General features: G+C 43.5%; 1 protein-coding gene across 7 annotated transcripts in view; it reads left to right on the forward strand.

Annotated features, from left to right (window-relative positions):
* The window catches only part of Mdr49 (Multi drug resistance 49), a 151,596-nt gene extending 137,825 nt beyond the window's left edge, over nucleotides 1–13,771 (forward strand). For all 7 annotated transcript variants that reach the window (XM_076434252.1, XM_076434216.1, XM_076434223.1 and 4 more), the window contains 5 exons: nucleotides 93–320; nucleotides 1,002–1,951; nucleotides 3,141–3,542; nucleotides 4,611–4,757; nucleotides 11,170–13,771. In XM_076434252.1, coding sequence (XP_076290367.1) covers nucleotides 93–320; nucleotides 1,002–1,951; nucleotides 3,141–3,542; nucleotides 4,611–4,757; nucleotides 11,170–11,373 — 1,931 coding nt within the window. In that variant the 3' untranslated portion in view covers nucleotides 11,374–13,771. The remainder of the gene's footprint in view (nucleotides 1–92; nucleotides 321–1,001; nucleotides 1,952–3,140; nucleotides 3,543–4,610; nucleotides 4,758–11,169) is intronic.
* Nucleotides 13,772–14,133: the final 362 nt, after the last annotated feature.

Below are 14,133 nucleotides of genomic sequence, written 5' to 3' on the forward strand. Positions count from 1 at the left end.
ATTCACTAAACGTTTCATGGAATCTCGTCGTTCACCTTGTACATTGAGCTTAGGACAGTTGTTTTAACGCTTTTTAATTTGTGTTAAATCAGCGAAAGCAACGGCGTCAGCAGCAAAGACAGTGACAGCAGCCATACCGAAGCAAAAGCCGCCGTTGAAGAGACAGTTCTCCACTCTGTCGATGCACTCTCATCGTCTGTCTCTAGCCGGCGCCTCAGAGTCCTCACTAAATCAATTAGAGGAGCACGAGAAACAGTACGACACACCTATTATGAGGATATTTGGACTCAACAAGCCGGAATGGTTCTTCAATATGATCGGTCAGTGCACTGTGCAACGAAAAAGCGATTGTCCAACAGTTTCTATCGCGACAACGCTCGAATATACTTCATTTCTGCTTCATTCTTCGTGCCCGTAATATTCATCAACGGCTCCATTGTTTATCTTCACGCCAATTCCCAATGACAGCGGTTCATCCGAACGAATTGGAAATTACTTCACATTTTACAGACAATAGAGACATTTTATAACGAGGAATAAAGTCTCTGTCGTTGACTAGAAAATTCCCATTGGCAAAAATGCAGAAAATCTTTGATTTATGCGTTATGCTCAAAGGACTTATCAACTGATTGCATATCTGCCAAATTTCCAGTTGTAATGATCATTCTATAAAACCACTATAACACTACAATATTTGTTTGCAGTTGAAAAATATGTTTTTTTTCCAAAGTCACGTTTCTCAAAAACTGTGCGTATAGGAAAAAAAATAAAAACAGATTCGGAATCAGCGCGGAAAAACTCTATAAGAAACACCCAACAGTAGTTGTGGAACAAATTTGGTGTTGGACAGTGTCATTTATGAAAAGATTGTTTCTACTGATTAGAATTCGTTTCTGAAGTTCACTGTTAAGGCTAACATTCTTTGGCAAATTTCTACTTCTATCTCATATCTCATAAAGCGAGACAAAGCTCGTCTAAAATGACGAACGATTCTGTTCCAGGATGTTTCGCAGCAGCAATGGTGGGAGCCTCGTTCCCAGCGTTCGCAGTGCTGTTCGGTGAGGTGTACTACGTGTTGGGTCTTCAGGATGAGGACGAGATTCGTCGAGAGGTGGTGAAATTCTCGATTCTGTTCCTGATCGTGGGCATAGTGACCGGCGTGGGTACGTTCCTGCAAATGTACATGTTCGGCTTGGCCGGGGTTCGCATGACCACGAGGATACGAAGAATGACGTTCGCGGCGATGCTGAAACAAGAGATAGGCTGGTACGACGAGGACTCGAACAGTGTGGGTGCATTATGCGCCAGGTTATCTTCGGACGCGGGTGCGGTGCAGGGTGCAACGGGTACCCGTGTGGGCGCCATCTTGCAGGCACTGTCTACCTTAGTTCTGGGCGTAGGTCTGTCTATGTACTTCACCTGGAAGATGACGCTGGTCTCGGTGGTCTCGATACCTCTGGTGCTTGGAGCAGTGTTCTTCGAGGCGAGAGTGATGAGTGGCCAGGGTCTGCAGGAGAAAAAGAAGATGGAAGCGGCCACGAGGATCGCCATCGAGGCGATCTCGAACATAAGAACCGTGGCCAGTTTAGGGAAAGAAGAGGCCTTCTTCAGACGCTACTGCGTCGAGCTGGATCACGTGGCGAAGGCCACCAGAATCAGAAACAGACTGCGAGGACTAGTGTTCTCCTGCGGACAAACTACCCCATTCTTCGGGTACGCGCTGAGTCTGTATTATGGCGGTTACCTGGTGGCTACCGAGGGTCTGAGCTATCAGAATGTGATCAAGGTGTCCGAGGCTCTGATCTTTGGCTCTTGGATGTTGGGGCAGGCCCTAGCCTTCGCACCCAACTTTAACACCGCCAAGATCTCCGCTGGAAGGATATTCCAGCTGCTGGACAGGGTGCCGGAAATCGCCTCGCCACCGGACTCGGAAGACAAAGATCTAGATTGGGTGAGTGCTATATCCCTTGTTCGCGCGTTTTAAATCAATGTGCAGCGTCGCCATTCGCCGCGCAATAGGTGAAAGAAGTGGAAGATAGGTCCTCATTAAGTTAATTCATAGTTGGAGATCGGGTACGCGAAATCGGCTCACCTCTCGCGTTTCATGGACCACTGTCGGTCCATTTCCTTTCGCGTAACGGGGTAAATATCGAATGGAGATACCCAGGTCATTCAACTCGCTGGGTCCCACGCGCTTCTATGTCGTCACATTACGACTGTTTAGCAAACAATCGAATTTATGACGTTCGGACAGCAAAGCCTCCGGCAACACGTGTTAATTACGCTCAAAACGGGTGGCCGTGTGTTTGATCGGGACTGTAACCATCTACCACCACCCGTGGCACCCCTGTTCGCCGTCCCTACACCCGAATCCCGTCGAATTTCAAACCGTTTAATGAAGCGATACGAGTGAACGACGTTTCCAGCTCGGTACCAGCTAACGCTCGGAAACGCCAGGCTGCCTGTAACGCGTTTCACCGCTAAAATATCGTTCATTCGATTAACCGGCCCCGGGCCACCGTCGCCGATATATTATTTTTCATCGGCTAGTCCGTGGAATCTCGGCTCTTGCTCGCGACACGTACAAACGGCATAATTAAGGGAGATCCTCGTGTAAAATGCTAAAAGTTAATGCGACTTTTAGGAATCTTTTATTCGAACAAAGAAAATGTATTATTCACTTTCGAAACTTCAGGGGTACTTTATTGACTAATTGAACAGTAGAAAAATTTGTTTTGGAAAAAAAAACAGTATACTAAAGTTATAAGGCTATGCGGATGGGAGATCCCGGGATTTTTTACCTGAATCTACGGTCTAATACATTTTAGTGATCACAAAGCAGACTAAAAATCTTGCTTAAAAATTCGAAAGCTGGTTGTGTGTAGTTGTCGGTTGGATTTCGATGGGATTATTCGGGAATGAGAGGCGAGCAACAGGATGTATGACGACGAATGACCATTCCGTTCTTTTTTAATTGACTCTAGGTCCTGATACATTTTAATCATTACAAAGTAGACTGAAGACCTCGCCTAAAGATTCGAAAGCTAGTTGTAGTTCTCGGTTGGATTTCGAGGGGATTATTCGGGAATGAGAGGGGCGAGCAACAGGATGTATGACGACGAATGACCATTCCGTTTCAGAAAGCGGAAGGTCTGATCCAATTCTCGAAAGTGGAGTTCCACTATCCGACACGGCCGGAGATGCATATTCTGCGAGGGTTGAATCTGATCGTAAAGCCGGGCCAGATGGTTGCGTTGGTTGGCCAGAGCGGATGCGGCAAGTCTACCTGCATTCAGCTGTTGCAACGTTTATACGACCCGATCTCTGGAACAGTGACGCTGGACCGTCGTGACATCGCGTCGGTCTCTTTGCGTAATCTACGCTGCCAACTTGGCGTGGTCGGCCAGGAACCGGTCCTCTTCGACAGGACGATCGCGGAGAACATCATGTACGGTGATAATTTCCGCAAAGTGCCGATGGAGGAGGTCATCGAGGCCGCCAGGAAGTCGAACATCCACAGCTTCGTCAGCTCTCTACCATTGGTAAGTGGCAATCCTTATACTGGTTAACTTTCACTCATGCGACCAAAAATTTTCAACTTTTCTGAATGTAATATTATACAGGGTGTTTCCTACTTTTCCGGCAAGATTGTAGGAACATGATCTACAAGTGAAAATACGAAAACAATGTTATATGAAGTTTGTTTATAAATGATATCAAGTTTGTATCAATGCAGAAGGTGGCCATTTTGAAATGATGATTTAAAAATTTTTAACGATCCTCGTACGTTAAGAAATATCTCGTAAGTACAGGCAAAGTAAACACAATCAACCTTCCGTATTATTCAGCTTTAAATCTGCTGTTCCGCACCTACTCAGGCTACATCCAATAGTTGCCTATAATCTTGTAATAAAGCGTTTATAAATAAACTTCATATAACATTTTTGTCGTATCTTCACTTGTAGATCATGCTCCTGCAATCTTGCCGGAAAAGTTCGACGATAAAATGATAAAACTTCAAATTCTAGTGCTAGGAAGTCTAGTCTCCTAAGCGCGTCTGGACGCAGCGTTTTGCGATCCATACTCCATTCGTCGTAACTTCCTGCTGTTCATCTGGACGCACAAGTTAGCGTTTGTAACGAATGAAGTATGAGAGGCCCCAGGATCGCAAAACACTGCGTCCAGGCGCGCTTAGGAGATCCCACCTTAATCCAAATTTAACCCAAACCTTGCTAATCCACTCACAACATCATACCCGCTTCTGTCTGAAAACCAATATGGCAGCACTCTCACCTCTCAAACGCGCTTGAAATGAGAGACTTGACTCGTGTATAATTTTTAAACGAGTGAACTCCACACACCGAAACTTGGATTCCGCGCACTAGAATTTAAAGTTTTATCATTCTTTCGTCAAAGTGTATAATATTACATTAAAACAAGTTGAAAATTTTTGGTCCCCTGAGTGAAAGTTCAGCCCTTATTCTCAACGATTTTTTCGCAGATTTTAATCAATTTTCTAATCTGGATAAATAATTGCCGTCGCGTATAATAGACTGAAATGGATCCTCCTTGCGAAGGTATTTAACAGTGTTTGGTTCCTTTTGTTACAGGGGTATGATACTAGGTTAGGATCTAAAGGAACGCAGCTCTCCGGCGGGCAGAAGCAGCGTATCGCGATAGCACGTGCACTGGTCAGGAATCCACGTGTCCTGCTCCTGGATGAAGCCACTTCCGCTCTTGACACTCAAAGCGAGAAGGTAAGGAGCTCTTTATCTTTTCCACGCAGAATTCCAACCCTGAATCCTTTCATAACATAAACGTGAACGTTCAACAACATCATGCAACCACATCGTGCACTATTATTGCACAATATTAATATATCCTCAAGATACAATGAATACATGTAATCGCCCACCAGACGATCGCAAAAGTTATGCAACTCTATTATACATAGAAAGGAATAAAAATTCGAGTTGCGTAAGGACGAATATTCAATACCATCTCAGAGAAACGCGAAGAAAATGCAACTGAGGTATCCATTACGCAATTCTATCCACTGTTGAATATTTCAGTCCTCGATATTTTAAATAGTTATCACAATACAATCCTCAAAAGAATTAAGGGATCACTTGTGCGAACCCAAAAAATTGGTCCCACTTTACGTGATCATAACTCTGTCAAAAATTGCTGTACCGATATCGTTAAACAATGGTTTGAAAGCCTGAAACATCTAGTTTCAGATGCTCTGTTTCAAATTGTTGCTATGTTGGTGATTTACAATGTTATAGCGAGATGAAGACAACGTTGGCGGTTAACAAAAATTTTGTGCAACTTTGGAACATCACAAGGGGCGCAACAAATTTTTCTGATAAATCGCGTTAATATCATTTGAAAGGGCTACGTTTCCTGTATAATTTGCGTGGTTGCTGAATATTGTGCGATATTTTGTATTCGAGTTATTCAACATTGAAGTAAATATGGACTTTATCACTTTAACTGGTTCCAGAAAGCGAAAAAATTATCGTAAAATCTTGTGCAAAGAAGCAATAGATAGACCGTTTCTTTCTATTCCTCGTTTCTGAAAATATGCCTAAAAAATGCACAATTTCCATTTTTCCTTTAACTCGCTGTATCTCGGCGAGAAATGATACAGCGGCTGCCTGACATCTCTGAAAATTTGGACCAAACTCGATTAAAAATCAAAGAACTTTCGATAGAAATGAGGTAGAGCGATGAAAGTTTTTTATATAAAATTAAAGCTGAAACTTTGCAGAATATGGGAAAAATAGGGAGATTATGATAAGAACGTTTTTTAACGTTGAGAAAATTCGTTTAACATGTAGAATTTCAAGAAAATGTGGTTTCTCCAGTACCACGCGCAGAAAATTTTTTTTTTAACATGCTGTATATCATTTTCCGTAGATTTTTTCACGCTGATTTCAAATCTGGAAAATCGATTTTGCAAAATCCTGAGGTCGTAGACAAATTTTGAGACAGCCGCTGCTGTACGTGGTGCGCTAATTTCTGCGAAGCACTAACTTCAAACACAGCTGCCATAGGTAAATAATTGTCGCAGCGAGTTCATGGGGTACTCAATCGAATCGGCAGAATCTCTGCTTCAATCTGACGTTCGTATCATGTATTACGATCATTTCTCGCCGAGATATAGCGCGTTAAAGAAAAATTGGAAATTGTGCATTTTTTAGCCATATTTTCAGAAACACCTGGTATATCGAAATGTTAATGATATTGAAAAAACAAAAGGGGGTCCTTGAAGAGAAAGAAACGGTCTATCTATTGCCTTTTTTGCACAAGATTCTACGATAATTTTTTCGCTTTCTGGAGCCACTTAAAGTTAAAAAGCCAACATTTACTTCAATGTTGAATAACTCGAAAAAAAAGTCGCACAATATTCAACAACCACACAATGTACACAGGAAAGATAGCCCTTCCAAATGATATTAACACGATTCATCAAAAAAATTTGTTGCTCCCCGTGTAATGTTCCAAAGTTGCACAAAATTTTTGTTAAGCGTCAATGCTGTCTTCATCTCGCTATAACTTTGTAAAAGACCAACATAGCAACAATTTGAAACAGAGCATCTGAAACTAGAGGTTTTAGGCTTTCAAACCATTGTTTAATGATATCGGTACAGCAATTTTTGACTGAGTTATGATCACGTAAAGTGGGAGCAATTTTTCGGGTTCGCAGAAGTGATCCATTAATTGTTTTGATGAGTGTATATCGCGATCAGTAAATCTGAACGATTCACAAAAAATTGTACAGCATTCAGTCACGCGGGATATTAAGTTTTTTGGTGGAAATATTGATCACTCCGCCTTAGAGAACAAATTTCAGTCACATGTATACTCTCGCTGCGTAAAAAGGACCCCTCGTTTGCCATAAATAATCGCGCAGCCCAGACCCGCAGCCGTGCAGTGAATCTCGGGAAATTTCAATGTTACGACGCGCGGCGAAATGCAGTAACAGAATGCAGCAGACGCGATTCGACATCGGGGTTCTGCGGTAGATCACCGCAGGGGTGTGCGAGAAAATGGATCAGGGAATCGGGCACTATCAGACGCCGGCAGCTTTCAACGATGTACAGGGTCTCCCACGAACGATAGAATACAATCGCGAATAAAAAGGAGCGTGTAAAACGTGCGACAAAATTCATTCATAATTAAGAGTGTCATTATTTTCGACTTGTTAAAATTGAAAGAAGAAATTCATTTCGTACAATTGAATTAGAAAAGGTTTATTTTAACGTAATTTAACGTTTATTGTAACGTAAATGGAAGAAAATAGAGAAACTTCAAGTTGAATTTTCCCGAAAAAAAACCTCAAGCGCGAAAAATTTTCTTCTGCATTTTCGACTGATATTTTTATACAGAATTATTTTCCCGAGGATTTCGCCATGATTCGAGGGACGCCCGGTATAAAATGCGGGTGGAACGCGAGTTCGTTCTTTTTCTGGATCAGGGGTGCGAGGGGGTTGAAGAAACGAGTCTGGTCCTCGGGAGAGGCTTGAAACAGTAGACGGAATTCTCGCGGGGACAAAAGTATCGCATTCGAGCTTACCGCGGCATTGTGTTACACCTGCGACCAATTAACAACCCTCATAATGCCGGCTCGGTGTCGGGAAGACGACGATAACGTTTGCGGACCGACGACGGCCGGCGTCGGCATCGTCGTCAACGGAGCTTAACGCCGATCGACGAAACAAGATTGGATTCAATCGGGTGCCCAACGGAGAACCGCGCTCTCGTTATCGGCACCCCTGAGACCCCAGAACGGTCAATCGAGTTAATGGCCTCTGAAAATGCGAGTCGACGACCGACTATACCCTCGAGCGCGATCCGCTGCGCGTCGCTTTCAGGATCCCGATCGCTCGGACGCGTTAAGAATTCCTGCTCCTCCACCGAGGAACGCTAAGTTTGTTTCTTATCGCTTCCTGAACAGCTCCTACACTCGAGAGAGTCTCAAATGTTCGAGGGCTCTTAGATCTATTGGAAATCGCTATGGAAGGTGTCCGACGGTGCTGACTGTTTTACGGATCAGTTGATGTGTCCAATCTGATCTTGAATCGTGATGTAGAAATATTTTCATTCGGGATTTGATCGAACCTATTTCATTCTGTATGCTTTTCCATCTTACACATCAAAATTACCAGAACGAGAGCGAACGAACCATTTCCGCCCAGCAGATTTTGATAAAGTACCTTCACCGTATACAGCACAAATTTTTTCATAAGCCTGCGCAGCGTTCTTCCCTTTGTCGTAATAATATTGCAAAATATAGCGCAATTTTTCATTAGTTTTCTCCATTTTCAAACGCAAACTACTTCCCAACCACTGCACCAATTTCGATGTTTATGCACTCAAAGTAACGCTCGAAGTGTCACCTTTCCAACGAGCGTTTAGTGGTATCGCTGCGATCTGTGTTTCCTGAGTTATCTGCGATTGATGCCATGTATCGGGAAAAACGCCACGAACTTTTTCCCAGACCCAATAATATTGTATGATAATTGATAATTGTGGTCGTCTTAAGTAGTTGTGGATCAAATTCGTTGTCGGCCAAAGGTATTGTCGGTCAAATCTGGAGTCGGTGAAATGTTGTCGGTGAAAACCGTGTCGGATGTCGGTGATTTCCATGGGACCGGTTGTACACAGGGGGGTTTATTTCGCCGCGAGTGTTGTCTGACAACGGGTACGCGAAAATATTTTGTCGCGGTGAGGGATGAATATTAGGACACTCGATTCTGAATAACTGCGCGCGGCTCCGCAATGTAAACTGGCGGTAGGTTTGCGAGCGTGGTCGGCTGATGAATATTAATGGAGTCTGATGGATTTTAATGTACAATACGAGCAAAAACCACGGGACCGAGCCGCCGATAAAGGATATCGCGAGTGACGGTGCTGGCTTGGCCGTCACGGGACGCCATGGACACGCTTTGTATGGTAATCCCCTTCGAATTAAAATTCATGTGTTTACGTGGCCGGATCTTGCCCTATTCACCCTGATCCCTCCAGTCATTTTTCTGAAATTAAGTCGTCCTATTCTTCTCTGCATTTTTATCCTAGACATTCAAGCTCTGGCAATTATAATTTGTTGAAATCATTTACGCAACTGTTCTTAATTATTTTTAATTGAAAACTTGCTCCATTTATCCGTCTGATTTTTACGAGATTTCTGTCATGTGTTTTATTTATAACATCACATTTTAAAGAAATACGAATGTTGTGAGTACTTTATTTTGCATAATATGTCCACTTATGTTGATCAAATTATTTTTTTTTGAAGGAATTGTTTTAGTGTTTTGACGTTTATAAAATGCTTTTTGTGAGGGAGGTCTGAATGTTTTCGGATTCGTGTGGATCAATCATTGAACCGGAAGCCAGAGGCTGCCGAAATCAGCAGCAATCGGCGACATCGCCACGCAATAGTATTACCCACGGTTACAATAGGAAATCCTCGGCTTTGCCAGTATTCAATCGTTGTTCCCGGCTCGACCGCCGAACGAATTTCACGGCAATTATTGTTTCGTGGTTGCTTACGATCCCTCTGTGTTCCCCACCCTTTGTTTACCCTATCCGTGATGCGGGACAGGGAGACGTTTGCTTGTGTCCTGCCGCATTGCGCGCGACGTCCATTTTCCGTCCGGTATGTTCAACATTTTTTTTAAATCACGCTCGAAAAATTGTGTTACCGCGGTTGGTTGACCGTGACGTATCTGTAGGTTATGTGAACTCGTAACGTTCCATTCCATTTCGATTCAACATTTTCATGTTGTAAACTGGCGGTTTTCTAAAAAACGTTTTAGAAATATTCCGTGTTTCATACGATAAAAATTGGAAATACGTCTGACACGGTACAGTACAAAATAGTTAACAATTATCTATCAATGATTAAACCATTTTTCGTGCACAAAAACGTACTACGAATTTTTGTTAATATACTCGTCTCTTTTTGACAGTGCACATGAAGTCTTCGTTTCATAAAATAAAAATTTTGGTAGGTTTTACATTATGCTTTATAAAATAGTGCAAAATAATTAATTTTTCTAAATGTAGACATTTTATTCTGTTAATTCACACACAGATAAAGATATTTTTAGGTCGCTCTCGTCGCGAATCTAGCAGTCCTCGAAATAAATTTTTTCCTCCTTGCGGATTTTACAAAATAATATATGAAAATGAGAATTTGCAGCCCAGATATCACGGTCCTCTTCTCGCCAGAGGAATTAACCAAAAATATTCCTAGCTCGTTCCCCTCGTGTCGGGAATTTCTGCTTTACCTTTGCCATAAAGAGTCTCTTAATCCGCGAAATAACTTTTTCCATTATTCTGATTCTTATAAAATAATCTATGAAAATGGGAATTCGCCGTTTCGCTATCAGTATTCATGCCAGAGGAATTAATAAAATGCAGGCCGGTTTCTCCCTCCCGATTTCAGACATATTCACCGTACTTTTACCATAATGAATCTTTCACTCTGCGCAAGAAAATGTTTCCCTCGCTGCGATTTTTTAAAATAATTTTTTAAAATTGCGGATTTGTCTGCGTAGGCTGCAGAAAATCTTTAAAAACTTTAACAGTATAACGGATGTACCCAGTATCATATATTTGCACAAAGCAGGTGTGAAAGAGTAGAATTCTATTAATAATTTTTTAAATCTCGAGCATATAAAAATAAAACTAGGGGGTTGTTTTTGCTCGCGGGTAGGGCTGCTTTGGATGGTAACTTAGTTTTTAAATTGTACTTGTTCAAAAGGTTAATCAAATAATTATTACCATTATCCTTGCAATTCAATATATTGTAATTGAAATCAGCTTTCAAAATCTTTTCACAAAAAATCGATTTTCGATTTTCGGGTTCATTACAATAACTTCCCTATAAATCGGGAAGTTAATTTGATTCGTATACTAAAAGCTTCAATATTTGAATAATTCATTAAGTATGCACGGTATCATTTTATTATCTCTTTTAATATTTTTTAATCTGACTGTTGCTCGTGCTGTTGAATAGCAATCGTCTGGTGCGTCTGATCATCGCAGAAAATGTGAAAAGTCGCATTAAATTGCGTAGTACGTCGACGCATCCTCGCTGGCATGGGGTAATTGTCGGCAATCCGAGTTGATTGTTCCCTTTGCGTTTCTGTTGCCTAGGTCGTGCAAGCGGCGCTGGACAAGGCGATGGAGGGCAGGACGTGCATCACCATAGCGCACCGTCTGGCCACGATAAGGAACGCGGACGTGATCTGCGTGCTGGAGAAGGGAATGGTCGCGGAGATGGGCACTCACGACGATCTAATAGCGGCGGACGGCCTCTACGCTCATCTGCACGCTCTCCAAGAGTCGGCGATGGAGTAAGAGCTGTGCTGGCAGCGGACGCGCATTCTTAGGACGGTTCTCGGGCGGGGTGTCTCTCGAACGAAGGTCCTGGCTCCATTTGGAACGAATAGACGAGGCCAGGCACCATCCGGAGAACACACACGAGATTGCGACCGGCGAGAAACGAGTAGAAAAACCGCGGATCCCTCGAGGCCTCGGAAAGCTCGAACTTCATAGAACGAGAAAGTTGAACGCAAAGGAGGGTGGGGCTCTCTTCGCGAATTTCCCGTTTACTCAAACTGAGCCTGAACTTTATCTTCAAAATTTTTTTACATTTTCTGATGCAATTCTCTAGGATCTTGACAAGGAAATTCCGAAAATCCAAGTTTTTATGCTAGGAATTCGCTGGTTCAAAAGTTATGCGTGGGTAAAGTTGAGCGATTTTGAGCGTTTCTGACTGGTAAGGGCATAACTTTTGATCCAGTTGATTGCTAAAATTAAAACGTGGATTCATGGCATCTTTTCGGCAAAATCTACAGGATAGCATTTCAAAAATTAAGAAATTTTTGGTTTTCAGAGGTGCAGTTTAACCTAAACTGACCTTCCCGTGTTCTCCTAGGAATTTTCGACAGAAAATAGCATCTCCCGCGAATGTCCTGGTAGCGATTTTGTTAGCCTCGTTGTTTTTGACAGTCCGAAGACGTATTGGAACTCTCTCGGAGCACAATCTGACCTCCTTCCCCGCCACGGGAACGGTACAGCACTCCGAAACCGGAAACTCTCGGCCCGTCTGGCCATCGAAGCCGCAAATCCTGCCAACGACACCTCGAATCGTTATCCGCTTCCCGTCCACCTCCGCAATCGACAATTTCGTACGGCCATTACGCGACGATCCCCTTGTTTCGAACGAGAAAACGCGTCGTTTTCTGTGACGCCGACGCCCACGCATACGGACACCCTCGCGACTGGTCCCATTCACGACGCCGATTTTTCACGCCTCGCGATTCTCCGACCGATTTCATCGAACGATCGAGATCGGCTCGAATCCGCGGCGGTTTTCAGCGAACGTGGTAATAGCGAGCTGGTTGCAAAAAAACGCGAGCGTACGCCTATTTGGGACTGTCACACTCTAGTTGTGATGGAACACGTTGAGCAGACGATGGATTGTTAACGCCTTGATCATGCCATCGATTCGGTCTATTCGAAGCTGGAAGTTCTTTAGAAAGACGGTTCGACGAAGTGAATGTTTTCGCGTATATGTATAAAATTCGAAGCATTGTTGTTGGAATATTCAACAAAATACATATTTTATGCTATATTTAGAAAAATTAGGTTCAAGGTGTTTCCAACAGGATTGTCGGAAGCGGTTTTCGTACTGTAAAGGTAGCAATCCGTCGGGATTATTGAAACATCTTAATACTCGCAGCTGCGAATAGAATGGTTCGAAATCTCCATTCATCAAAGATCAATTGACGTCGAGCAGGCTTCGCGTTCGAGCACCAGCTGGTTCACTACACATGTTCCATCCCTAATAGACAAGAGTCCTCGAGCCGCGCGAAAGTAACTCGGTCGAGATGAAAATCCCCAGCGACGTCTCAATTAACACTGAACCCACCACCGTCATCTGGTCAAATCACTTTACATTTCTCGCTTTACAAACAATGAAGCTACAGAGACGACTTCCTCGAAAACAATCGATTCTAACAATAAAATCGAAGTAAACTTTTCAACGTCATGCACAATCTTCGCACATTTGACTTCGAACTTGTTCCTCAGAACGTGCTTCACAGTTTCGTCGTCCGCCCGCGATGTTTTTGTTTATGGTTGCTCGGTCCGATAGTTCTTGGATCATATCGACCATAAACCTTATTGCAGTCATCCGTTCGGACACGAAGGGATATGTTCTTTTCTCCGGCGGCCTAACGACGTCCCATGAAAGATGTATGAGACCCCACCCCCGTTCTAGCGAGAGCCCACCGTTCGACTTTTTGCCGCGAAGCTTCCGGATCCTCGTAAAACATGAATTCGAGAGTCCATCGGGCGGGGATCGTAAATCCCTCGCTGCTCGTGCCTTAATGATTGCGTGCTTCGCGGACGAGAATCTGAACGGACGAGCGGAAAGCGGCTGAGCGAGATTATAACGAGAGAGGGGCAAGATGAGGCAAGACAGATGGTGTCTTAATGATTGCATGCTTCGAGAACTTAGAAAAGAGATCGAGGGGAACGAATGATTTTAACGAGAGGCGGTCTACAAGCGGCTAGATAAACTGGGGAACACAAAAAAGAACAAGCGGGAGGTTAAAAATGGAGGGATGATTATAACGAGATCACTAAGACAATGTCTTGTCGATCGTTTGATCTGTCGGATCGCTTTCCGTTGCCCATGCTTTACCAATTGCGTGCCTCACGAATTTTGGGATAAGGAGAGATTGTAAAAGGAGAGGAGCTGGAAGCCGCAAGATAAACCGAGGAACGTCCTTGGACACAGTGCCTAGTTTCGAATAAAAAATAGAGCCTCGGTCGAGGAGCGTGCGCGAGCTGTTTCCGGGGCCGAACATGTGCCTTCACTTCGTACACCTAGCGATAAGATTGCCGCCTGTGTCCTCGAGGTCTGTTAGTTTGAACGACGACGCGCACGGACATGTTCGCACAATTTCACATTACTTCGCGGAGATCCTGTGTTTTTTCTTTTTTTTCTCGCGAATCAATCGAGACGCCGTTCTCGGCTGCTTCCGCGTGATCGCGAGAAATTTCGTCAGCATCCATTGGTCCTTCTCGCTGTACTTAACCGCCTCGAGG

This window comes from Lasioglossum baleicum, chromosome 1, assembly GCF_051020765.1.
Source record: "Lasioglossum baleicum chromosome 1, iyLasBale1, whole genome shotgun sequence".
Taxonomy (NCBI): Eukaryota; Metazoa; Arthropoda; class Insecta; order Hymenoptera; family Halictidae; genus Lasioglossum; species Lasioglossum baleicum.